Source organism: Hyperoodon ampullatus (genome assembly GCF_949752795.1).
Source record: "Hyperoodon ampullatus genome assembly, chromosome: 1".
Lineage (NCBI taxonomy): Eukaryota > Metazoa > Chordata > Mammalia > Artiodactyla > Ziphiidae > Hyperoodon > Hyperoodon ampullatus.
In genome coordinates, this window is record NC_136914.1 from 21,457,127 (window position 1) to 21,482,892 (window position 25,766).

Here is a 25,766-nt window from a genome sequence, read left to right on the forward strand (position 1 = left end):
CTTAGTTTCAGCCCTTCTAAGAAAACATAGTGAAATATACTACCAGCAATGAGAATTTAGAGAGTCCTTGTAAAAATATGAATTGTGGGGAAATATACATTGGGGTCATTCATTCGTCAAATATATATTAGTGCTTATAATGTGCCTGGCACTCCTGTGGACACAACAGTAAACAATGAAGTGCTCGCCCTTGTGGAGCTTACATTCCACTGGGGGAGGCTGAAAACAAACATAAAATACCTTATGTTGTCAGATGCTGTGATGAATGACCATCGAGCAGGTAAGGGATGAGTCTGTCTGAGGAGAGCTCCAGTGAAGAGGTGGTCAGCCAAGGACTCGCCAAGCAGATCTAGTGAAGTGAGGAAGCCAGCCAAGTGTGTATCTGTAAAGAGATACACTCACGTTTTCTTTCTCCCCTAGCGCCTGTGGTTCTAAGACTTTAAAACTAAATGAACATGTAGCTATAGGCACACTTCAGCACCTATAACTTTGACTTTACCAACTGTATGCAAATACCTTAGGTTATTTCTACACAGAGATCCTATAAAATGCCAAGAATAACTAGAAGTCTTTGCACACTTGCACTTTTGGGCAGGCATATTTCATCTAAGAAATGAAGGAAGAGACTTAGGCGGCAGTAAGTCACCTCTTCTCACATTGGCTTGTGACCGTAACTTAATCGTCATATAAACCCAAGATACAGTCACGTACAAGAGCATAGAAGATACTAGAGACTCCACAGAGACACAGCCTAAGTAAGTGATCTGATTGAACTGTACAAAGATTAGAAATGAGATAGTCTTCACCCTGCATTTTAGGTTTATTTTTATTACTGTCATATGCTATACTTGTCTGAGTGACTGTCTTATAAGCTGTTATTGGATTGAGTTGTAAAATGGTTAATACTTAATTCCTTATTTGTAAGCTTTCTCTCCATCAAAATGACTCGCAAAATTCTATCCCTTTTTTCAATTATGTGCTGAAATCTTTAAGGTGCATAACAAAGTATTTGAACATTGGCCTCCTTTGCCAGAGAATTGAATTTGGATTGTTGTCACTTCTCTGGCAGAGACACTAGAATTTTTGAGACTGTGTTTTACTGTGCTCTTATAGCAATATACAGATTAAAGACTTAGCTAAAATTAAATGGTTTTATTAAGATAGTTTGTATGTTCATTGACTGCGTGAAAATTGCTTCTGGGATTAAACATTCCTGTGTTTTGTTTTTGTTAATCAGCTGAAATGTATCCATGTTATATAAAGTAAAAGGAGCCACAAACCTAGGAGAAAGGAAATACCCAAGGTAGAATTTTTTGAAAACTATTATTTTCTATGTAAAATATTTAATTTCTAAACTAGTTTAGCATATATCAAAAGCTATATTTTCTTTTGTACTTAATGACTACATTCATATGAGTTCATATGTGGAAGTTTCTATCCAGGGTATTTGCTAGTCATCCATCCATATGTTCCTTAAGAAACTGTATACCTGCTTTTTCTTTTTTTTTTTAATGATTTGTTTTATTTATTTATTTTTTGGCCGTGCCGCGTGGCTTGTGGGATCTTAGTTCCCTGACCAGGGATCGAACCCATGCCCCCTACAGTGGAAGTGCAGAGCCCTAACCACTGGACCACTGGGAAATTCCCTATATCTTATTTTTCAAAAAGAAGTCTAAGTCAGCTTTTTATTTATCTGCTGAATCAGGAACTTCACATGGTTTGCTTTAGAGTGGGAGGAAAACAGTGGTTAGTTTTTAGAGATCCTTAAGCACGATCAAACTTTTTCCTTCTTGTTTCTATATCATTTCAGGAAATAGACACAGCTTCCCCTACATGGGATTCCTAACACAGAATGACAGTGGCAGGGCTCAGAAATGAAGCTAACAGGAAGTAAGAGACCAGCATGACACTGGAATTTGCATAGGCCAATTAAATCATATTCAGGTCTATAATCCACCTGGGTGTTATTTCTATGTATTATGGGAAGTCAAGGTCTCATTATGTGTATTTTTCCTCTTTTGTCTCCAAACCATTTTAGTCTAGTCCCTTTATGCCCCCACTGTAATATCTTGTCTGTCGTATATCTGAGGTTCTGTTTCGAGACTTCATGCACCTCCCTATATCTAGTCCTGAACAAACATCACATTACCGTAATTATGTGGCTTTATATATGTCTTGCTACCTGGTAGGTCAAGTCTTCTCCTTCTGTTCTCTTAATTTTTCTTGGCTATTTTAGCCCTTAGCATTTCCATTTGAAATTTAGGATCAGATTTATCTGTAGAGTCTCTTGGATTTTGAATATAGACAATCATTTTTATTGCAAATAAGGACAATTTTGTCTCTTCCTTTCCACTCCTTGCATGCATTATTTGTTGTTGTCTAATCTTGTTGAATTAGCTAGGCCACCCAGGACCATGTTAAATAGTAGGGGTAAGAGGGGTTTCTGGTTATTCCTCACATTAAAGAAAATGCTTCCGTTTGGTTCCCCATTATGTATGACGTTTGCTCTGTTTTTTGTAGAGACTCTAATCTATTAGATGAAGGAAGTTTTCTTTTATTCCCAGTTTACTAAGAGCTTTGGGTGTTTTGTTTGTCTTTGTCTTTTGGTTTTTTGAGAGTTTTGATCACAAATGAGTGATTAATCTTATGCTTATTAATTAAGCATTTATTTAACATCTGTTGAGAAGACAATATGGCTTAGAGTTTTTCCCTTTTAATCTATTGATGTAGTATATTATACAGATGAATGTTTTCGTGTTGAAACATCTTGCATTCCTGGGATAAGCCTCATCTTGTCATTACATGTATGATGAAGCTACTCGAGATCTTTGTACATCCCCTTCTCGACCAGGCCCCACTTCCCTCACATGACTATCCAGTTCTCTTAATTATACAGCTTAATCAGAAACTCTCTAGGTGCTTGCCCCCTGCCCCTGCTGCTGGTTTCCCTGGTAACTGATGAGCCCACCTGTTGTCAATTCCCCCTATAAATGGTAGCCTCCTTCTCCGCTGAGTAGCAAAGATCGTTGCTGTGTCCTGTTGCCGTCTGCATTACATTGTGGGATGTTTCTCCAGGACCTTTCGCTTGAGACTTGTAAGATCCTCTATTCAGTAACCATTGATGTCTCTGTCACTGACCCTGGGCTCTTTCTCTGGTCTTGTAGAGGCTGGGTAACTACAAGGCTTGCAGGCCTACAGGGTGCAGCCCAACATTATATTTAATATCTTTTTATACACTACTAAATTTGAATAGCTAAGAAGTTATTTAGGATGTTTATATCTATGTTTATAAGTGAGCTTAGTCTATAATGTTCCTCTTTTAACATCTTTGCACTCTTTCCGTTTTCTATTCTTTGAAACTACTTGTAAAAGATAAGGATTATGTTTCCCTTGAGGATTAAGTAAAAATTCACCTGTAAAATCATCTGGGCCTGGTGTCATTCATGGGTGTGACTAATTACCAATTCTGTTTCTTTACTCCTTGTTAAATGTAGGATTTCAGTTTCTTTCTTTTTTTTTTTTTTTTTTTGGTACGAGGGCCTCTCACTGCTGTGGCCTCTCCCGTTGCAGAGCACAGGCTCCGGACGCGCAGGCTCAGCAGCCGTGGCTCACAGGCCCAGCCGCTCCGCGGCATGTGGGATCTTCCCGGACCCGGGCACGAACCCACATCCCCTGCATCGGCAGGCGGACTCTCAACCACTGCGCCACCAGGGAAGCCCTCAGTTTCTTTTTGGTTTGATTGTGTTAGTTTATGTGTTTCTCAGTGTTTCCATTTAAGTGTTCAGAGTCAGTGATAGTTACTGGTAGTGTTAGCTTATGATTTTTAATCTATTTTATCTGCTGTTATGACCCCTTTGTATTTGTAATTTTAATTGTCTGTGACTTTTCATATATTTTCCTCCTTATCAGTTTTGCTAGAGTTTTGCAATTTGACCTTTTACGTATTTTATATAAAAGCCTGCCAGGCTCTAGTTTCAAGCAGTATGACCCTCCAACCTGCCATCTTGTGTGGAGGGTTTTTATTCCCCTTTATTCTGAAGAAGCTAAGCTCCTGGCTGCCCCCTGCCTCTCTCAGAATGCCGCGTCCTGCTCACTGTATTTTGTTTCTGTTCATTTGGTCCAGGTAAAGTTTATCTTGCTCTTAATTCTAACTTTGTATCTTCTTTTTATGTAATTTTCACTCTTTATGTCCCTACGGTACTTTACACACAATATTTTCATTACCATCTTACAGGTGAGGAAAGTAAAGCCAGGAACAAGTGACCTGCCCAAGGCCACTCAGATAATAAGTGGCAGGGGTAACTCCAGAACTGGTCATTTCTTTCCATCACCTGCTCTACCCTGAGCTTGATCCTCACTGCATCCCTTGGCGGGGGTAGGGATATGTTTTAATTTCATCCTTGTAGTTCATGATCCTTATGAAATAAAGGCTTTAGCAAAGTGAGATTTACTGTTAACAGATATACTGCTAAATGCTATGAGGGACAAAATATGTTCTTGTACTTGTCTTTAGACTTTACTGTAAATTTCCTTATGTTTTGATTGGCCATTGAAACATTTACTTGGAATTCCTCCTGATAGTTTTCATGTGAAAGCTTATAAAATATAGGACCTTTAGAGTCAGTAAATGTTTCCAACAGTGTTTACCTTTAGTACTTATTTTTTTGTGTTATACAATGTGCACTTATATCCTAAAAAGACAAAAGTCTTCAAGTTTGGAGTTTTCTACCTTTAAAAATCAAGAAACCAGACTTTTGCTCAGTAGAAAATATAATTATGCAAGTAACTACAGAAATGTGGTGTGCAAGTACAGCTTCATTAATGAGTTATGACAGTTGAAGGATGTTCTTGAAGGAAAGATAAGCATTTGCCAGATGTCCATTGGCCTGTGGTAGATCTTAGATTTAAAGATCTATTTGCAGAGAAATATAGACAGCTACCAGCCTGTGCTAGGAATTCTTAAATGTCTTCTTTACTTGAATGAAATACAGTATAAAATAGCATGCCTTTGCAAATTAACAACAAGCAACAGCCCCTTCATTTTCATGCAGAATTATGTGGTGTTTGACCAAATGGGAAAAGTTATGTTTAATTTTTAATGTTGACCCTATGGACATATATGAATCTATATACACACATAACATTTATAAGAAATACATAATTTCTTTGGAAGCACTAACAACTTAAAAAACTCAATTAAAAATTGCATAAAATGCTTTTCAAATAAAAACTCCAACTCAGAAGGACACTTCCACTCTGAAAGCTATTTTTGTTCTTTCAAGCTTTAAAATAGATAGACCAAGGAACAGTAACAATTACGTTTTTTATTTCCTACATAAGAGTGTTCCCTTTATTCTGATTCTGTAAAATGTTTTTTTCTGAAGGAAACTTATTACTTTACATTTTTTATTGACTCTTTTTGTGTTCTCACATCTTTCCCACTATCTCTAAGCTCAGCATTTCCAAGAAACTTGGAAAACAGTCTCATTGTTCTGATGGGCACTTCATTTAGTGCCCCAGATGTGAATTTCCTATATACATATTTCTCCTCCAAAGGAATCTGGGGCCGTAAATCTTGGAATTTTTGTTAGTTTACTCTAGTGAATTCTTGACAGAGAACATCCCCTCATGTACTGATGTGTGGCCTGTGTCACAGTTCACTTGGGTGGTGACAAGACTAGCTAATGGAAGTGGACAGGACGTGGAATGTTAGGGTGACTCTGTCTCTAACAAGGTGCACCCGCTCCATAGTATCTACACATGGAAAACCTGGGCCCAGAGAAACGGATTCGCTAGGAATCACCGTCGCCATCATTTCCTGGATCCTGAAGGGGTCTAGATAGGCAATCGGTTATTTCTGGTCGTCCTTTCCGCAGACACTTGAGATACACATGTACTTGAGATATGAGCTTAGCAATCTAGATTTTTATGATGTGTGTTTGATCTTTTATGTGATGTGACCGCAGATGGAATTTTGTTTTGAGACTTGAGCTCAACTTTTTTTTTTTAAAGAAATTTATTTATTTTATTTACTTATTGCTGCGCACGGGCTTTAGTTGCAGCGAGTGGGGGCTACTCTTTGTTGCAGTGCGTGGCCTTCTAATCGCGGTGGCTTCTCTTGTTGCCGAACATGGGCTTCAGTGGTTGCAGCACGCAGGCTCAGTAGTTGTGGCGCACGGGCTTAGTTCCTCTGCGACATGTGGGATCCTCCCGGACCAGGGCTCAAACCCGTGTCCCCTGCATTGGCAGGCGGATTCTTATCCACTGCGCCACCAGGGAAGCCCTGAGCTCAACTTTTAATCTAATATTCCGTTAATATCTCTGAAAGTCTTCCTTAGTAGAGAATAAAGTATTTAATCTCACCTCTTTAAATAAGTGTTATTTATGATTTTTATTGAATTACTATAATTATTAATTTTTAGTGTGATGTAATCGTGGTGTTTATTCTTGACTATAGAATGAATTCAAAGTTATTAACAGCTAATAATTAAGTGTTTAGCATTGTGCTAAATGCTTCACATGTGTTACCTCATTAAAACCCCAAATCCATATTAGTATCTCTGTTTATAAAAAGTGGACTTTGAAATTCAGAGAGATTTTGTTGACTAGCCCAAAGATACACAAAAACTAAGTGGAAGAACTGAACTTCAAATGAAAATGTTTCCTCAGTTGCCTAATCATTATAAGATTACAATACGTTCTACTATTAGTGCTTAAAATCATTAACTGTAAAGCTTATAAACAATGGAAATGAAATAGTACAAATCACAAACTCACAAAATTATAATGACCTCCATCTAACCAATATAGCCAGTTTTAGCAAACTTTCTAAAATGTAAGAAATGTTTGCTTTCTTTCTTCCTCGCTCCTCTATAGAGAGAATAATGAAGTATGCTCACCATTGTCCCATCCCAACAGAGGTCCCCAAGATGGGGTATGTTTGTATGTGTAAGCAACCCAATAAAACCCAGCAGCATGGATGCAGTAAAAGAAGAGAGAAATATTTCCTCAAGCCTTTTTGATTCCCTGAGGGGAAAGCAACAGGGGAGGGAAGAGAGGAGACGACAGGTTGACATGGCTGGTTTTACATGCCTTGTGTGTGTATCCTGCTCTTGCAATCCTTACCCAGCTGTCCTCACAAACTCAGCTGTGTCACCAAAGCAAACAGCAAACCAAATGTCGATACCATTCATTATATGTCTAAAGGCAGGACAAAAAATTCTTAAAATGCAGTTTTTGACTCCATTCTCTGAAGTTTGGTATATAGATACCCTAATACTCTGATGTCGTTTTACAAATAAAACTTGAATTTGATTATTTCACTGGAATTTCCATCTAGTTCTTAAAGAGAGTCAAGATTTTATTTCTATCAAGTTTTCTCCATATGTTATTGGGGTAGTGATTTATAATTCTGGTTTTGAAATATCTTCTGATATGTCTGGTTATCTCAGAAGATGCCAAAAAGTTTTCGAAAAGTCCTCCAAGAAAAATGTTGAAACATCTCTAGAGGGCTGTTAAAATAATTCCTCTATTTTTCTCCTTCCAGAATCACACCATGCCAAACTACAAACTCACTTATTTTAATATGAGGGGGAGAGCAGAAATTATTCGTTATATATTTGCATATTTGGACATAAAGTATGAAGATCACAGAATAGAACAATCTGATTGGCCTGAAATCAAGTCAAGTAAGTAGCACAAATGTAGTTCATAGAAATGTATGTAGAGAAAATGTTTCCAGAACCTTTTGTCTTTCCTCAGGGAAAGGAAAATAGAAAAGTTTTTAAATCTCATGTAGCTTTACACTGAGAAACAGCAGTTCAGGCAAGTTAAATAAATGTTATGTGACCTGGAAAATTTCCTATTGAGGTGAAAACACAAACCTGACAGTGGGAGCATATAAAAATAACACAACATGAAGCTTTATCAGAAGAGCTGAAATGGAGGAAATACTGAAGTCAAACTTTTGACCAGTGGACTATCCTGGGCTTGCTCAGATATCAATAATATTTGGATGATAGATAAGATAAGCTGCTGTAACAGAAAACAAAACTCAAATGGCTTGAATAACAAGGAAATGAATTGTACCACATAACTGAAAATCCAGAAGTAGGCCAGGTTTCAAAGGATGGCTTTATCCATTTTTCCTCCTCAGTGTGTTGGCTAAATCATGAAGCTGGTAGCAATATGTTTGCCACAATTCCAGCCTCGCAGCGTTGAAAAGCAATTTTGAGAGGCTAGAGGAGAAAGCACTGCTTCCTTAAGTGTTCCCAGAAGAATGAGGAAAAACTTTCCAGGAGACCTCAGCAAATCTCTCATGTTTCACTGGCTCAGATTGGGTCACGTGTCCATCTCTGAACCAATCATTGGCAAAAGGAGTGGGAGGAACCTTAGAATCACCTAGTCCCCCTCTGAAGTAGGGGATGGAAGCAGTTTTCATGAGGCTTTGTGACCATATGAGAGAGGGGTGGGTACGTAAACAAAACTGGGGTCTGTCTCATCAGAGGAAAGAGCAAATTTACAAATTGGGCGGGTAACACAATGAAAATATGCTGCTTAGCACTCAGGACAGTGAGAAAGAATTAGAAATATTATTAAACAAAATGTGTGGTTTTCAGTTAAGTTGTAAGTCATCCTCTAGATGCTTGCCATGTTCCCTGGAAATACTAAATATTAAGTATCTAAAATTTATATTTTTATGCTAGATTATTAAAATTTCAGATAAAGATGAAGCTGAAGAAAACAACTCTATAGCATTTGTAGGCTATCAGAAGTGGATAGTCTGCAGACCCTATTTCATTTAATTTCTCTAGCACGTCAACACGGGATGTATTATTGTTTCTATTTTATAGTTGGATGAACTGAAGCACACAGAGTTTAGGTATTTTTTCCAAGTTCACAGCCCTAGCAAGGTACAGCTGATTTTCAAACACAGGTCCATCTAATACTATAGCCCAAGTTATTTGCACTAGATAATGCCAACAAAAATAATACCATGATAATTGATGTATTCACAATAAATATTGCCACTTGACTTTTGTAAGCATGAGTTTCTCTGAAGTCACTGCCCCTGTAATTACTCTTTTTCTTATCAGAGAACTCTTCTCCGATGGGATAGAATATCTTATTTCCTGTTCTTCTGAAACTTTACCTTTAATATCCAAGCATTTCTTCTGATATCAGAATTTGTACATGAGCTTCTGTGGACATAAAATAGGTGAATATTAAATTTATCCATTAAATAAGTCAAGATGAATAGCAAGTTGTGGAGGTATTACATATAACAAATTCTGCCTTTTAGTTTTTAAATATAAGTTCTTTATATTCTTTATACCCTATTCTACCTTAACTTTTCATTATGTTATTAAAAATGGAATTACTACATTTTCTTAATGTTTTCACATATTCTTAGAATTGAAACGGATCTTAAAGTTAGTGATGGTTAAGCTACAGTTTCAAATGCTTTAGCATACACCCGACATAAAAATGTCTTAAAAGAGGATAAAAATATATTTCTTTTGCATAAAAGCCCAAGTTAGTATAGCAGCTCTGCCCCATGAAGTTGTCAATGATGAGGCTCTTTCATTTCTGTTCATCTGCACCCGTAGTGGGTTCTTATTGACACAGTGTGAATAGTTCACCCTCCTTCCATATTCCAACTCACAGAAAGTGCAGAAGAGGGAAGAGAACACACCTCTTCCTTTTAACAGCCTGACCAGAAAGTTGCACACATCACATCAGTTATATCTGTTTGGCAAGAAATTAGTCACGTGGTCGTTCATTACTGCGAAGGAAGCTGGGAAACGTTGACTTTATTGTGGACAACCATTTGCCCAGCTAAAAATCCAGGATTTTATTCCTTTGAGAAAAAAAGCAGAGAAGAGATATTGAAAAGCAGTTTCTATTACAAATTGTATCTCGTATCATCTCCTGTCCAATTTAGGGATGCTCTCTGGTGTTTGAAACTCGCTGTGACCATCCCCTCTGCTATAATCTAGAATATCATTGGATATTTCTATTAAAATTTTCTTCCTGGTCAAACCTGGTAGATTGTACACATGTGTTTAATCTCTCCTTTAATAATATTAAAGTACTTTAAAAAAAGTCACCCCCCTCCAAGGACAAAGAAATCAACCTTGAATATAATAGCACAAAATTCTGGAAGCTAGAAAGCCGGTCAAAGAATGGTAAGGTAACTTACCATTAGGGCCAGTGATGCTCAAATATAAGCCTGGAGGAGGAGAAGGCAAGCTAAATCACTCCAGAGATCCTCCAAAGGGTAAGGAATTGGTTGCAAAAGATAACTTTAAGAGCTGAGTTGATACAGCGTTGCCTGGAAGAACATGAAGAAGCAGTATGACCACAAGTTCCCTCTCTCTCCCTGGAAGAAGCATGGAGATTACTTTCAAGAGGATGGACCAGAGGATTCTAGGACACCAGGCATGTCTTGGACACAATGCTATAGTAAACATGGCATTCAGTGGAAGTCTAGAAACTAGATAGTGGGACCATCAGCCCTTTCCCCTGCTCTACAATCAATGGCAACCAGGCTAATATCCCTCACACAGGAAATGGGAGGAATTCTCTCTGGGGAAACTGACCAGTCTAAGAAAAATGTCTAACAGATACTGAACAGATGGGGATCCCTCAATGAATTTGCCTAGCCCAATCTGTGGGCAAGCCCCTCCTACGCACACTGAGATTCTTTTTTACTTTACAAAGTACTTTACCTTTACTTTACAAAGATTCTTTTTTCTCTTTACAAAGAGCTTTTACTTCTTTGCCCTTTTAAATAGTAATGGCAAGTCAAAAGTTAACCCATATTTGAGAAAAGTCTCTAATATAAAACAGACCTAAAACCAAACACCTCTGGAGATGTCAAGATGGTATAGCAAGAAAAGAAGTTCAAAAATATAAAATCCTCAGAGAAAAGAGAAGATATTCTGTACAATCTAAAAGGAATGTACGGAGACAAAAAGTTCTTGGAAATTAATGTCTGATACAAAGAAATCAATAAAATGATGAAAACTAAGTAAATCCCCCAGAAAGCACAATAGGAAAAAAATGAAAAATAAGAGAAAAAAGATAAGGAAAATTGAGAATGAACCAGTTTAGGAGGTCCAACATCTCCATGAAATTCTGGGAAGGGAGAACAAAGAAGAGGGAGGAAAACTTAAAAGAATCTTCCTTATAGAAAATTGAAATTATCTCCATGTGGCTTTCATACATTGGTCTTGGACTTACCATTTTAATCCATGGAGAACAAATTATTTTTTCTCTCACATCCAGTTATTATAAGACATTTAGTATCTTTAAGCTATCATAGAGAAAAAGCCATTGCTGTATAGTCAGTTTAATGAAAATGCCCTGAAGATAAAGAAGGTCTTTGGCTGAATTCAGAATTGAGTCCCTAGGTAACTCATTACCTGTATCTCTATTTAGATGTCAACTTTTGGAGCTTCCTTGATTGTTTCTCTGATCATCGTTGTGAAATTCAGTCCACCCTTCCCACCCCTGACTCTACTTCTTGATTTAGGTACTGTTTCCTATGGACTGTCTGAGATCTGTAATCACATCTAGGGTCAAAGGACAACGCTCTTCTCTTCCTGCAGTGTTCCATTTATTTCCCGTGGTTTGGGTTTTCTCACCATCCAAGTAGAACAAGCTTCTGTTAGACTCTGTCTGCTATTTTACGTGTAGTGCCTGTGCCTACAAGCATACGAACAGCACAGAGCAGAATGGGACCATCACTCCTGGCACAAGTGTAGACATTTTTCTAAGACGTTTTACCAAGATCACAGTAGCTATGTTGGCAGCCATATCATACTGAGGCCTTGCATTCAACACCACTAAATCTCTTAAAGCTTTTTGACAGGTGCTCCTGTTAAGTTACAACTCCAACATCATGAAATTCTTTTTTTCTGGAACCAAATAAAGGACTTAGCATTTGTCTTCTTAAATTTCTTCTTGTTAGATGCAGCCCATATTCCAGTTGTCGGCAATTATTCCAAGCTTGGCTAAAATGCTTCCAGTAGCTGAAAGCTTACCACCTCATAAGAAAACACATTCCATTGTAGTAGCTCCAAAGGTAACAGAATTATTCTTCATTTTGAGTTAAAATATGCCCTTTAGGACTTCCCTGGTGGTGCAGTGGTTAAGAATCCGCCCACCAATGCAGGGGACATGGGTTCGAGCCCTGATCCGGCAAGATCCCACGTGCCACGGGGCAACTAATCCCGTGCGCCACAACTACTGAGCCTGCGCCCTAGAGCCCATGAGCCACAACTACGGAGTCCATGCTCTGCAACAAGAGAAGCCACCGCAATGAGAAGCCCGCACACCGCAACGAAGAGTAGCCCCCGCTCGCCGCAACCGGGAAAAATCCCGCACGCAGCAATGAAGACCCAACGCAGCCTCCCACCAAAAAATTAATTAATTAAAATATGCCTTTTAAAAATTTCTTCTTGGTTCTCATTCTGCATTTTAGAGATAGTCCAAATAAGTAAGAATTTTTTCCATTTGATAGCTATGCCATATTGGAGATGGTTTTTATGTTCCACTTCGTTTGTTCTGTCTTCTTCAGTGAAGAGTGGTAGGAGTTCTTCAGCCAATCCTCATATAATGTGATTTTCAGACCCTCTGTAACTTGGATACTATCCTCTGGGCTTGCTCTGATTTTTAATGTCTTTCAAAAACATGGCTCTTAGAACTAGAAAACAGCTGAGCAAGAGTTCCAACTGGATTTCACCTCTCACTTGGCTCTCACCTCTACCAGGTGTGTGATCTGGACTATTTCTTTAACCTCTCTTCATCTCATTTCCTCATTTATAAAATGAGATGGTAGTTAATACCTACTTCATAGGGTTGTTGTAAGTACCAGAAGACTGAATGGGCACATTAAATATTTAGTACAATGCTTAGCACAAAAGGAAGCACCCCTCAAAATGTTAGGCATGTTAATTCCCTCTTGATTACATACTTTGCTTCAAATAAGGCATCACAGTTTGTATCAGTTTTATCTGGGGCTTTGTTTGGCTCACTGCAGTATCTCAAACACCTGGAATAGTACTTGGCACACTTATTAGGTAAGTGTTCAAAGATGTTTTTATTCCTGATGTGAACTGTAGTTCATCTTGTACTTATTCAGTGCATACGAAAGACGCTTGAAGGTTGATTCTAGTAGCTGTGTTACAGTCATGGGATTATGAGTGGCGCTTTATTCTTTTCCCTCTTTCCAAAATATATGTCCCAACCTAAGGCACTGGTTGGGAAAATTGTGATTAATTCATATGGCAAAAGGTATGCTTTAAAAAAGATGATGTTTTATTGACTTAGATTTTAAAAGGTATTATCAAATTTAAAAAAGTGGTTTACAAACATATATACATTATGATTTTGTTTTGATATATATATGGGAAAGCAATTAAAATATTAAAATGTTTATCATTGGTAGAATTATTTTTATTTATCTCCAACTTAGAATTTTTCTATAATGAAGAATAATAAATTATTCTCTGACAAAAATATAGTAGGTTTAGATAAGAAAACAAAGTAGGATTTACAGATAAATATTAATACACCTGCTATGAGTCTGTCCTATATTTGTACAAATATGCTTGTTGCTTACTATATACTTCAAATGATCAATAAGAATTTGGCTAAATTCCTTACCATAACTCAATATCAAACTCTTCATATTCCTCAGACTATGGTTTTAAAGAATAATTAATGTAATCTCTGAGGACTGAAAATTTAATAAGGCTTTAAAAGTTTAAAAAATAATTATATAGTAAGTATGTGAGATAATATATAATATATATCGATAGTATCACTGTAAACTTGGGGCTTAGACCCAGTTCTGTCACTAACTCTATAGCAGCTCTTCTAACAACTCTTCTTTTCCCCTTTTCTAAAAAAATTGAGGTATAGTCGCTGTTCAATATTATATAAGTTGCAATGTACAGTATAGTGATTCACAATTTTTAAAGGTTATACTCCATTCATAGTTATTATAAAATATTGGCTGTATTCCCTTTGTTGTACAATATATTCTTGTAGCTTATTTTTTAACTAATAGTTTGTACCTCTTACTCCCCCACCCCTATCTTGTCCCTCCCCTCTTCCCTCTCTCCACTTGTAGCCACTCATTTGTTCTCTATGTCTGTGAGTCTGTTTCTTTTTCTAACAACTCTCTTTTTTTAAACTTGTAAAATGTAAAGATTCCACTAGGGGATGCCTAATGTCCCTTCTAGAATAAATATTCAAGAATTCTGTAATGTTACTATCATGTTTTATTTCCACAATTATCAGTAAAATGGAAGTATTATAACTTGATTTTGTTCTGGAAGTTGATTCTTTGCTCATTTTATTTTAAGCTCTTCCATTTGGCAAAATTCCCATTTTGGAAGTCGATGGATTGAACCTTCACCAGAGCCTAGCAATAGCAAGATATCTGACCAAAAACACAGGTAATATGTTTATTGTGTGTACAGTTTTTGATAACTGAAAAAAAAACACATGGCATATATTCAATATTCATTAAGTAACTTTATTACTGAATGGGATTAAAATATAGTGCAAAGGAGAGTGGGATTCAGTGCCAGAGAAGTATAAATATACCATCTCTACCAGTTTAATTTTCCCTGAGTTCCCTAGACAATTAATTTTATACTGCCTGCAGTCTCTTCTGCCCCACACTTCGTTGTCCTCAATCCCTTATTGGAATTTAGCTGAAAAATTAGACAGATGTGTCTGAACCCAAACTTTCGCTAGCATGCATATCACAAGTTATCAAAGCAGATTAATTAATGGGAAATACATGTGGCATAGGGAGGCTGAAATGACTCATACTATTTTTTTTTTTGCGGTACGCGGGCCTCTCACTGTTGTGGCCTCTCGCGTTGCGGAGCACAGGCTCCGGACGCACAGGCTCAGTGGCCATGGCTCACGGGCCCAGATGCTCTGCGGCATGTGGGATCTTCCCGGACTGGGGCACGAACCCGTGTCCCCTGCATCGGCAGGCGGACTCTCAACCACTGCGCCACCAGGGAAGCCCGACTCATACTATTAAAATCATGTACCCAATGTCTTTCATCCTAATCATGCTAAAAAAAATAGAAGGGGAGTCTCCTTTGCCTCCATAAAGTGCCATCTGAGGCCTCCTGAGTGGGTAGTTGGCTACTGGATTGTTTATTTAGCGCATGCGCTAACGTGATGAGATGAGGAGAAATAAGGGAAACTTAGTTCTCATCTTTGCCTGGTGCCTTTCCCCATCTTATGCTCTGCTGTCTTCTCTCTCCCCTCACACTCTCATAACACCCTTTTTGAGTGAAAGGCTACATTTGGCTTCTTTTAAAGGCCCTTTCTTTATAAATAATCTGCAGTATCACCATGCCCCACTCCTGACACTGACACCCTCTTTGCTACCCCCAAAACCACTATGATCCAAGCTGTAGAGACATGGTTAGCTTACCAATAAAATGGGCCATAATTACTAGACCTTCATTTTTGGACCAAAGTAATGTATGTATGTTAAAAATACAAAAATTTGTGTTACACTAACACGTTTCAACCAACAAAATGTTTTGGAAGTTTAAAAGAGATGGAGGGATTTCCTTTGTGGTCCAGTGGCTAAGCCTCTGCACTCCCAGTACAGGGGGCCTGGGTTCGATCCCTGGTCAGGGAACTAGATCCCACATGCCACAACTAAGAATTCACATGCAGCAACTTAAAAAAAAAAAAGATCCCACATGCTGCAACTAAAAATATCCTGTGTGCCGCAACTAAGACCCAGCAGAGCCAATATATATAAATAAATAAACAAATAAATAGCGAAATATTAGAGATGGAGATGACTTCTGACTATGGAAATTTGACTTTGAAGTGAAAATGACATTTGAGTTGAGCCTGAAAAGATACCTAGAATTTCAAGAGAAAGATTTGGACTTGAGCAGTGTTTCTCAAATTTTATGTGCATCAGGATCACTTGGAGGCTCATTAAAACAGATTGTTCAGCCTTGACTCCAGAGATTGTGATTCAATAGGCCTAGGGTGGGAAATTTGCATTCTTACCAATTTCCCAGATGATGCTTATGCAGCTGGTCCATGGAACTCACTTAGAGAATCTCTGGACTAGAGCATTCCAGACAGAGAAAAAATGGCAGGAGAAAAAGAGAGGAACTTCAAAATTTGCTGGGTGGAGCGGAAGCGGAAAGAGAAAGGGATGGAAAAATAGATTGGAATCTGATAAGAAAGAGCCAGAGTATTAATGTCATCCCTTAAACAACTGTAGAGTTGTTTTTATTTTTTTTTTGCCGTACGCGGGCCTCTCACTGTTGCGGCCTCTCCTGTTGTGGAGCACAGGCTCCTGGACGTGCAGGCTCAGCGGCCATGGCTCACGGGCCCAGCTGCTCCGCGGCATGTGGGATCTTCCCCGACCGGGGCACAAACCCGTGTCCCCTGCATTGGCAGGCGGACTCTCAACCACTGTGCCACCAGGGAAGCCCCTGTAGAGTTGTTTTTAAATTGAGATATAATTGACATATAACATTACATTAGTTTCAGGTGTATGACATAATGATTCAGTACATGTATATATTGCTAAATGATCACACAGTAAATCTAGTTAACACCCATCACCTCTCATAGTTACAGATTTTTTTCCTTGCGATGAGAACTTTTAAGAACTACTCTCTTAGCCACTTTCAAATATATGGTATTCTTAGCTATACTCACCATGCTGTACATTACATCGCCAGGACGTATTTATCTTCTAACTGGAAGTTTGTATCTTTTGACCACTTTCACCCATTTTACTGCCCCTACCGCTGCTTCTGCCTCTGGTAACCATCTGTTCTCTGTATCTATGAGTTAGTTATTAGCAGTAATTTTTAAAGATTCCAATATGAGTGAGATCACACAGTGTTTGTCTTTCTCTGTCTGACTTCAACTGTAAATTTTTATCTGGAAAAGCAACATAACCCTGGCTATGAGCTTAGGAAGATTATTCTGGCCATACTTTGTTTGGCATGACTGCAGAGGTGCCTATTTGGGAAATATGAGAAAGTTTGTGAAGATAGAATCGTCCTAGGGTTAGAAGACCTACTGGCATGTGGAGGGCAGTCTATGCGAGCAGGAGAGTCAGGGCCAGGCAGACGACAGCTTGTACATAGTTCCTTATTCCCATAGCTCCTTTGCCTTATCCTCTTCCTCCTCCTCTTCTTAAAAGAAAAAGTTCCAGGCTTCCCTGGTGGCGCAGTGGTTGAGAGTCTGCTTGCCGATGCAGCAGGGGACACGGGTTCGTGCCCCGGTCCAGGAAGATCCCACATGCTGCAGAGCGGTTGGGCCCGTGAGCCATGGCCGCTGAGCCTGCACGTCCAGAGCCTGTGTTCCGCAACGGGACAGGCCACAACAGTGAGAGGCCCGCGTACTGCAAAAAAAAAAAAAAAAGAAAAAGAAAAAGAAAAAGTTCCTTAACTTGCAATATCCTTTCCATTGTCTGTCTTTCCCAGTTAGCCGTAAGTGCCATGCAGGCAAGGAATTGATCTCCTTTGTTCACTGCTGTAGCCCCAGTTGGGGCCGACCCAAAAGGATACACAGAGAACTATCCAAAAGGAAGCTGAGAATATGGTTCTGGAATTTAGGACTAAACATGTTGAATGAGTCATCTGTATAAAATTGACAGCTGAAGCCTTGAGTGTAGAAGTCAAAGTAGGGATGAAAATGAGTGAAGAGAACTTAGGATATAATTCGGAGAGATTCCTCAGGGTCAGAAAGAAGAATCAGCCTTTGAACATCACACAGGTGAAAATATAGATAGTTTACAGAAGAACGCTAATTACTAAGGCATTTTCTTTCACTTTTAACAGCTTTATTGCGGTGTGATTTACATACAGTTCACCCATTGTCAGTATATACAGTTCCTTGATTTTTAGTAAATTTATACATTTGTACAAAAGCAACCTATTTTATATTTTTATTTTTTATTAAGTTACAAGTTATAGGCGTACAATATAGTGATTCACAATTTTTAAAGTTACACTCCATTCACAGTTATAATAAAATATTGGCTATATTCCCTGTGTTGTGCAATATATCCTTGTAGCTTATGTTATACATAATAGTTTGTACCTCTTAGTCCCCTACTCCTATATTGCCTCTCCCCCCGCACACACTGCTAACCACTAGTTTGTTCTCTATATCTGTGAGTCTGCTTCTTTTTTGTTATATTCACTAGTTTATTGTACTTTTTAGATTCCACATATAAGTGATATCATAAAGTATTTGTCTTTCTCTGTCTGACTTATTTCACTTAGCATAATACCCTCTAATTCCATCCATGTTGCTGCAAATGGCATATATTCATTCATTCTTTTTTATGGCTGAGTAATATTCCATTGTGTATATATATACCACATATTCTTTATCCATTCATCTGTTGATAGATACTTAGGTTGCTTCCTTATCTTGGCAACTGCAAATAATGCTGTTATGAACATTGGGGTGAATGTATCTTTTTGAATTAGAGATTTTGTCTTTTCCATATGTATGCCCAGGAGTGGAATTGCTGGGTCATATGGTAGTTCTATTTTTAGTTTTTTGACAAACTTCCCTACTGTTTTCCATAGTGGCTGCTCCAATTTACATTCCCACCAACAGTGTAGGAGGGTTCCCTTTTCCTTTTTCTCCACATCCTCGCCAACATTTGTTATTTGTGTTCTTTTTGATGATAGCCATTTTGACAGGTGTGAGGTGATATCTCATTGTGGTTTTGATTTGCATCTCCCTGATGTTTAGCGATGTTGAGCATCTTTTCATGTGCCTGTTGGCCATCTGCATGTCCTCTTTGGAAAAATGTCTATTTAGTTCTTCAACCCAGTTTTTAGTTAGATTATTTGTCTTTTTGATGTTGAGTTGTATGAGCTGTTTGTATACGTTGGATATTAATCCCTTATCGGTCATATCATTTGCAAATATTTTTTCCCATTCAGTAGATTGTCTTTTCATTTTATTGACAGTTTCCTTTGCTGAAATGCAACCTAGTTTAGAATGCTTCTACACTGAATCATTTTAGAATGATTCCTTAGCAAAATGATGGTCAGCGAATGGCAGTAAAGAAAAAAAACAACACTTCTATTATTTTAAACTTATAATTCCCAGGAAGCAAACAAATGCTCCTGACAAAAAATTATCTGCACATGTAACAGTAATTCTTTCTACAAGATAAATGATAATGTATGTACAAGTTATTTATTGTGGTATCACTTGCACTAGCAAAAGACTGGAAACAAACCTAATCAGTTGAGGCTAGTTAAATAAATTGTGGCACTTCCACTTAAAGGAATCCCATGTACCCGAAAAAAGAGCAAGGATGCCCTTAAGGGACTTGTAAGAAAAGACCTCTAGGATATATGGGGGAGGTGCGTTTTGAGTGGGATACCTATGATTATTTTCATTAAGAAACAATGGAAGAATACAAAATAAATGAATGAAAATGGTTACCAATATGGTAGGTAGGTAAGGAAGCAAAATGAAATGAATGGGTCAGAGGTGGAAGTTAGTCTTCACTGGATACTGTTTTATATTGTTTTGAATTTTTGAACCATGTTAATATATTGCCTATTTTTAAAAAAAGTTTTACTATAGTAAAATAAATTGAGCATATTCTTGGGCATAAAATGGCCTGTCTCTATTCCATAGATTTGGCTGGAAAAACAGAATTGCAACAATGTCAAGTCGATGCAGTCGTGGACACATTGGACGATTTCATGTCTCGTTTTCCTTGGGCAGAGAGAAAACAAGATATAAAGGTAATGTGATCAGTTTGCTGTTACTGCTATTAATCATATCCACTTGCCAAACATTATGTTAGGTGCTTTTAAAAGTTCCTTTTTATCAAAGTAAGACATACATCTAGTTTTAAAATATCAAATTATATTAAAAAGTTTAAAACAAATTACTGCAGTGATTCCCAGCCTTACCTCTTCATATTAACCCTTCCTCAGATGCAACCCTCATTTTAACACTTTTAGCTGTTTCTTTAGGATTTATATATCTCTATATTTTCTATAGGATATGTAAATATAGCTTTCTTTGATTCACAAATTTTAGATAGTTTTGATAGACTTATTATAGTAATGAGAATTTATCTCTTACATAGTCATTCTCTCTGCTTCCCTTCCCCCAAACTCCTAATATAATATTAAAATTTTGTGGTGAGGGGGCTTCCCTGGTGGCGCAGTGGTTGAGAGTCCGCCTGCCGATGCAGGGGACACGGGTTCGTGTCCCAGTCCGGGAAGATGCCGTGGAGCGGCTGGGCCCATGAGTCATGGCCGCTGGGCCTGCACGTCCGGAGCCTGTGCTCTGCAACGGGAGAGGCCACAACAGTGAGAGGCCTGCGTACCGCAAAAAAAAAAAAATTTGTGGTAAAATCTATATTCAGTCATTACATTAGTATGCCTATGCAGATATTGTACAAAACTGTGCATTGTGGTATACTTTGATTATATTTCCTTTCTCACTTTCCTCCTCAAATTAGTAATTGTCTTTTTTTTCATTTGTTTAATTCTTTTTTACTTTTATTGCTGAACCTTCCCACACTATCCAATGGCCTGCCAATGCAATTTTTCACAAAGTCAATGATATCAGATAATCTACTGTTTCCATTATTTTCTTGGAGCTATCAAGCCAGAGATTTCCATTCTCCTTTGTAGAGCTGTCTAGGTTTTTGCACAGCTGTCATCATTGGGCTTTCCTTGACTGCCATCCCAGAAACGTCTTTCTCTTGAGCTGGAGTTCTGTTTCCTGGATGACGTCCTCTGTTTTTATTTACTCCCTTGTTTACTTGGGGCACGTCTCCAGTATTCATATCTCTTATCCTCAAGACTTCTTCATGTAAAATTTTGGAAACTGTTGTTATCCTCATTTTCCAGATGAAGAAATTGAGGTTCATGTAGTGTAAATAACTTACCTAAGGTTACTTAGCTGGTAAGTGGTACACAAGGAATTCAAATCCCAGACACTCTGGCTCAGACTCCATGTTCTTAACCACTGGATGTAATGCCACAGGGGTAGCAGCCATTCAGAACAGCTGTGCAGGAGTATTTATGTACATGTTATGGCTTAAGGCCTGTATCCAAAGCTACAGCACAGAACAAATAGCAGTCTTATCAACTTACTTAAGCATATTTATTCTAAATACTGTTTGTTTAATTAGGACCCTCTGATTTAAATAGAGATATTTGGAACATAAAAGTATTCACATTTACCGATTCCTTGACATAGATGTAAGGTGTGTGGGGAGACACACACAGATACATATATATACAGATACCTGACTAACCAGAACAAAGTCTTAAATAAAAACTCATCTTTGAGGATAGAAATACATTTGGGCTCTGGAGTCAGACTGCCAGGCTTGAATCCTAATTCTCTTTTTACCAGTTGTCACTTAACTCCCTATCAAATTTTCACATTCTATGTCTGTAAAGTAGGGATATCATAGAATCTGCTTCAAAGTATGTTGGGAGGATTAAATGGTAGCATAAGTACCTACGGCTAGGTGGAAAGTGTTCACTAAATATTAGTTATTATAGTGCTTTTATATAATTCAGTGCTTATTGTTTTTCCTTTTATTTGTCAGACATGATATCTATATTTCACATATCCTTATAAATGCAGAGACAAGTAGATGCATAATCCTCAATTTAGAAAAAAGTATCTAAAGGTTTTTGTTCTATGTGGGCTTGCCCTTCTCTACTTCTCTATTTTTCCATTCTCCTTTTCTCCCAAAGGAAAATGTTCTTTGAACATTTATGATAAGGGGAACTCTACCTTTGTATTAGAATAACAATGCTCTTACATGCTACCTACCTCAGAAAAACAAATTCACCGGACATATTCCAAGTTCATGAATAAATCATATGAAGGGACAACATGTTGCAGAAATAATTGCGAATAGCTAGACTATCTGATTAATAAGCAGGACCTGGCCAGAATACAATGAAAAATACACAGTTCTTTTGCATCTCATTACTTAGTCTCTCCGTAGTGGTTTGCATTGCTGCCACCTTGTGGTCAGATAAAATTTTCAAAAGCAGAATATTGATACAGTAAAGATGGATGAACAGTGAAAATAGTCCTCTTCTTATATGTTCTTTAAAAATCTATCGAGTACACATAACTATAAATGTTTCATGCTAAAAATTCCATTTCCAATTTAAAATTAAAAAAAATTAATTTAAAGGCAAAATATGTCTCTGAGCATTGGTCACACTGATAATCCTTGAATTTATCACTAGTGTTTCTGTGGTTTTCAATGCGTCTGTTTCAGTTTCCTCATCTGAAGAACAGGGCAGGGAGTTGGGGGTGGGAGGGTGATGGATCAGCAGGACTGAAGGAACATCAGTGGCCCATTTCCAATCCTAAACGATTTGGGCAGTGTGGATTTTAAAATGGTGCTTTGGAGAAATATGCAAACCTCTCTAAATCCTCTAAATGTCATTTGATAGAATACAATAGCAATGACTCTTTTTTTTTTTTTTTTTTTTTGCGGTACGCGGGCCTCTCACTGTTGTGGCCTCTCCCATTGTGGAGCACAGGCTCCGGACGCGCAGGCTCAGTGGCCATGGCTCACAGGCCCAGCTGCTCCGTGGCATGTGGGATCTTCCCGGACTGGGGCACGAACCCGTGTCCCCTGCACCGGCAGGCGGACTCTCAACCACTGCGCCACCAGGGAAGCCCAGCAATAACTTTTCAGTGTGTAAAAATCTCCTTCCTTATAATTCTCTGGGGGAGGTGGGAGGAAATTTCTGAGTCCACCAAGTATAGGAATGGCTATCTAGGGTTTATCAGAAAATGCATTTTAAAAAGGATATGTAAGAAAATTTTATCTTCTTTAGGTTATTTTGGTGAGTATTCTTTAAAATGACTCTTAAATACTAATGGTTATGCTGTTTAGCAATTTACATTTCATTAGACTGATATGATTCTCACCAAACACATAAAGAGAACCTGGGCTAAAGAACTCAAGAGCGCAGAGATAAGGTTTTTATCTGGCACTGCATATACAAAGCATTGGTGTACCTTAAGCTGTGGAAATGCACAGTAGAAAAAGTAGCAGAATTACCCAGGTGAACGCACAGGAGTTTTTGGAAAGCTGTACAGCATCTACATCCTGTTCCATTTAACTCCCTCCTGTTTCTAGCTATTCTAGGACAGCCAAGCTGGTTATTACCTCCCCAGCTGATGCTGATCTAAGCTAAGCTATGGGAAATGTCACGTGTTTCTGGGCCCATTGCCTCTTAGCTCACAAATTCTGTGGAAGGAGCTGAAGGATTCACACTATTTTATTTAGAACTATGAATATATTAACCATAGACAGAGAACCTCATGTACAAAGGTGGTATAGAACCGTGGAAAGCACATAAAGTCAAAATAATGACAAACTTCCCAACCTTCAGTTCCTGAAATGTGACAAACCTATGTAAATCTGTAATGATGCTTTTGCAAACTGTGCCCTACAAATATAAGGCATTATGTTATAATAATCTATATTACCCAGCTAAGTCATAATAGTAACAGGAAGTAAATCAGTAAATTGTTGAGGAAGTTATCCACAATTTGACTTACCTTAATAGAGGCTGGATTTTATTATAGATTTTATAATATTCATTCATTTATGAATATTAATGATATATGTATATTTTATAATATTTTGAGTTTGGTTTACATTTCATATCCACAATACAAACCAGCCTGATTTTCATATATAAACAAATAAATACCTTTTACCTAGAAAGAGGCCATGAATAAATTATTTGGTCTTCAAAGATTCAAATAAAAACACAAAGATAATTTTTTTAAATGGATATATCTGTTATTTTTTCCCAAGGATTTTATTTGGTTTGTAATAATATCTTACATATTATATCAAAAGGGGGCACCTTGGATTGATTTTACAGATGATAGTCAAGGCAGAGAAATCTCACCCTAAGGTACAATGTCAAGCCAAACAGAGGAAATCTGCCCAAGAACATTAGTATTCATTATGGATTACTTCCGTTAAGTGTAACTGTGAGATGAAAGACTGCTAAACTGGAGGAATCTTACAAAATAATAATATTTTATTAATAATAGTCTTACAAAATAAATTTTATTTACAAAATAAATTTCTTTACCTTTAGTTAAATTATTTCACTTTAAAGGGAGTGAGCCTAAAGGAGGGAATTTTAGAAATGTAAAAACATAATGGAATAATTTTCATTAACAAAAATTAAGATAAAAACCATGAAAAAATTTTATTGATGAAATATTTAGTCATTATATACAAAGAAACAATAAGAACTGATGACAATATTTATTTTTTAATCCATGAGTAACAAAGGGAAGAATAAAATCTATAGAAAATCAGACCTGAATCTCCATGCCATACATTTTAAAAAACAAACAAACAAGCAACAACCACCAATAACAGGTAGCTACTTCCTTTTTGAACTGATATGGGAGAAAGAAGATGGAAAAATCTACTTCCTCTTCAACTCACTTGTTTTTCTTCTTATTATGCTTAAAGGAATCTTTTTTCTCCCTCTCTTAGGATCAGATGTTTAAGGAGCTACTTACGTGTGATGCGTCTCATCTTCTGCAAGATTTAGACACATACTTAGGGGAAAACGAGTGGTTTATTGGTAACTCTGTGAGTATGTTTTACATCTTAAAAAATACATGCATATACATATATGGATAAACCAAAAACTTTATTAAAATGTATTGAAAAAAGTGTTACTCATAGGGAGGGAGTAGGTTAGAGAGCAGGGACAAAAGCTAAACTTCTTTGAATAAAACTTTTTCACTGGAGTTAACTTTGGAAACATGAACTAAAATATTTTATATAATTATATAACAACAACAAAAACATTTTAAAAAGCTATCACTGACAAACTAAAGCAAAGTGAAACAAATGAACTTGTGTCAAATTAGTGCACAGGGTATGTGGAGAAGTACCTGTGGACTCTATTAGTGAAACACTATCTTAAGAAACATCGTCATTTTAAAAAACACAGTGATTTGACTATACATCTCATTATAGATATTTTCTCGGGACAAAAAAATAATAATTGTACACCAGTTTCAGTTCATGATATACTTTTTCTTAAGGTAAAGAAAACAAGCATTTTGTGTCTCTTTTTCTCGAAAAAATGACCAATCTAGTTGTTCTGGCCACCCTTGGACCCAGATTCTGGTCTCTAAATACTAAAAGTAACCAGAACTTCTTGGAGAAATAGCTCATTCTCAGTTTGGGACAGGAAACGTAAAACATGAGCCAGGAATACTTTGACATAATAGAACCAAATAAATGATCACAACCCCCCCCCTCAAAACACCAGAGTTGTGTCAGAAGGACTTAGCAGTCAACTTGTAGAGGCTCTCACTGGCCAAAGATGAGAAAATTCAAGCCACAATAAGAATATTAACTGCAATGGATTGAAACAATTCAAAATGAATGAATCCATGAGTTTATGACAACCACCATCACCAAATACATACACACACACATACACACATACACACACATCCCTCAAAACCAAACAAAGCTTCATTGGTGACTTTTAGAAGATGTTATGGAGCCAAATTATTACAGATTTTCCTTGACTTATGATGGGATTATGTCCCAATAAATCCATTGTAAATTGAAAATATCATAAGTCAAAAAATACACCCAACCTACTGAACATCACAGCTTAGCCTAGCCCACCTTAAATTTGCTCAGA

At 37.4% G+C, this 25,766-nt stretch overlaps 1 protein-coding gene across 1 annotated transcript in view; it reads left to right on the forward strand.

Moving 5' to 3' along the window:
• Positions 1-707: 707 nt before the first annotated feature.
• The window catches only part of HPGDS (hematopoietic prostaglandin D synthase), a gene marked incomplete at its 3' end in the record, with an annotated part of 35,565 nt that continues 10,506 nt past the window's right edge, over positions 708-25,766 (forward strand). The window contains exons 1-5 of the mRNA XM_079718588.1: positions 708-755; positions 7,547-7,688; positions 14,376-14,468; positions 19,699-19,808; positions 24,593-24,691. Of these exons, the coding sequence (XP_079574714.1) occupies positions 7,556-7,688; positions 14,376-14,468; positions 19,699-19,808; positions 24,593-24,691 (435 nt within the window). The 5' untranslated portion in view covers positions 708-755; positions 7,547-7,555. The remainder of the gene's footprint in view (positions 756-7,546; positions 7,689-14,375; positions 14,469-19,698; positions 19,809-24,592; positions 24,692-25,766) is intronic.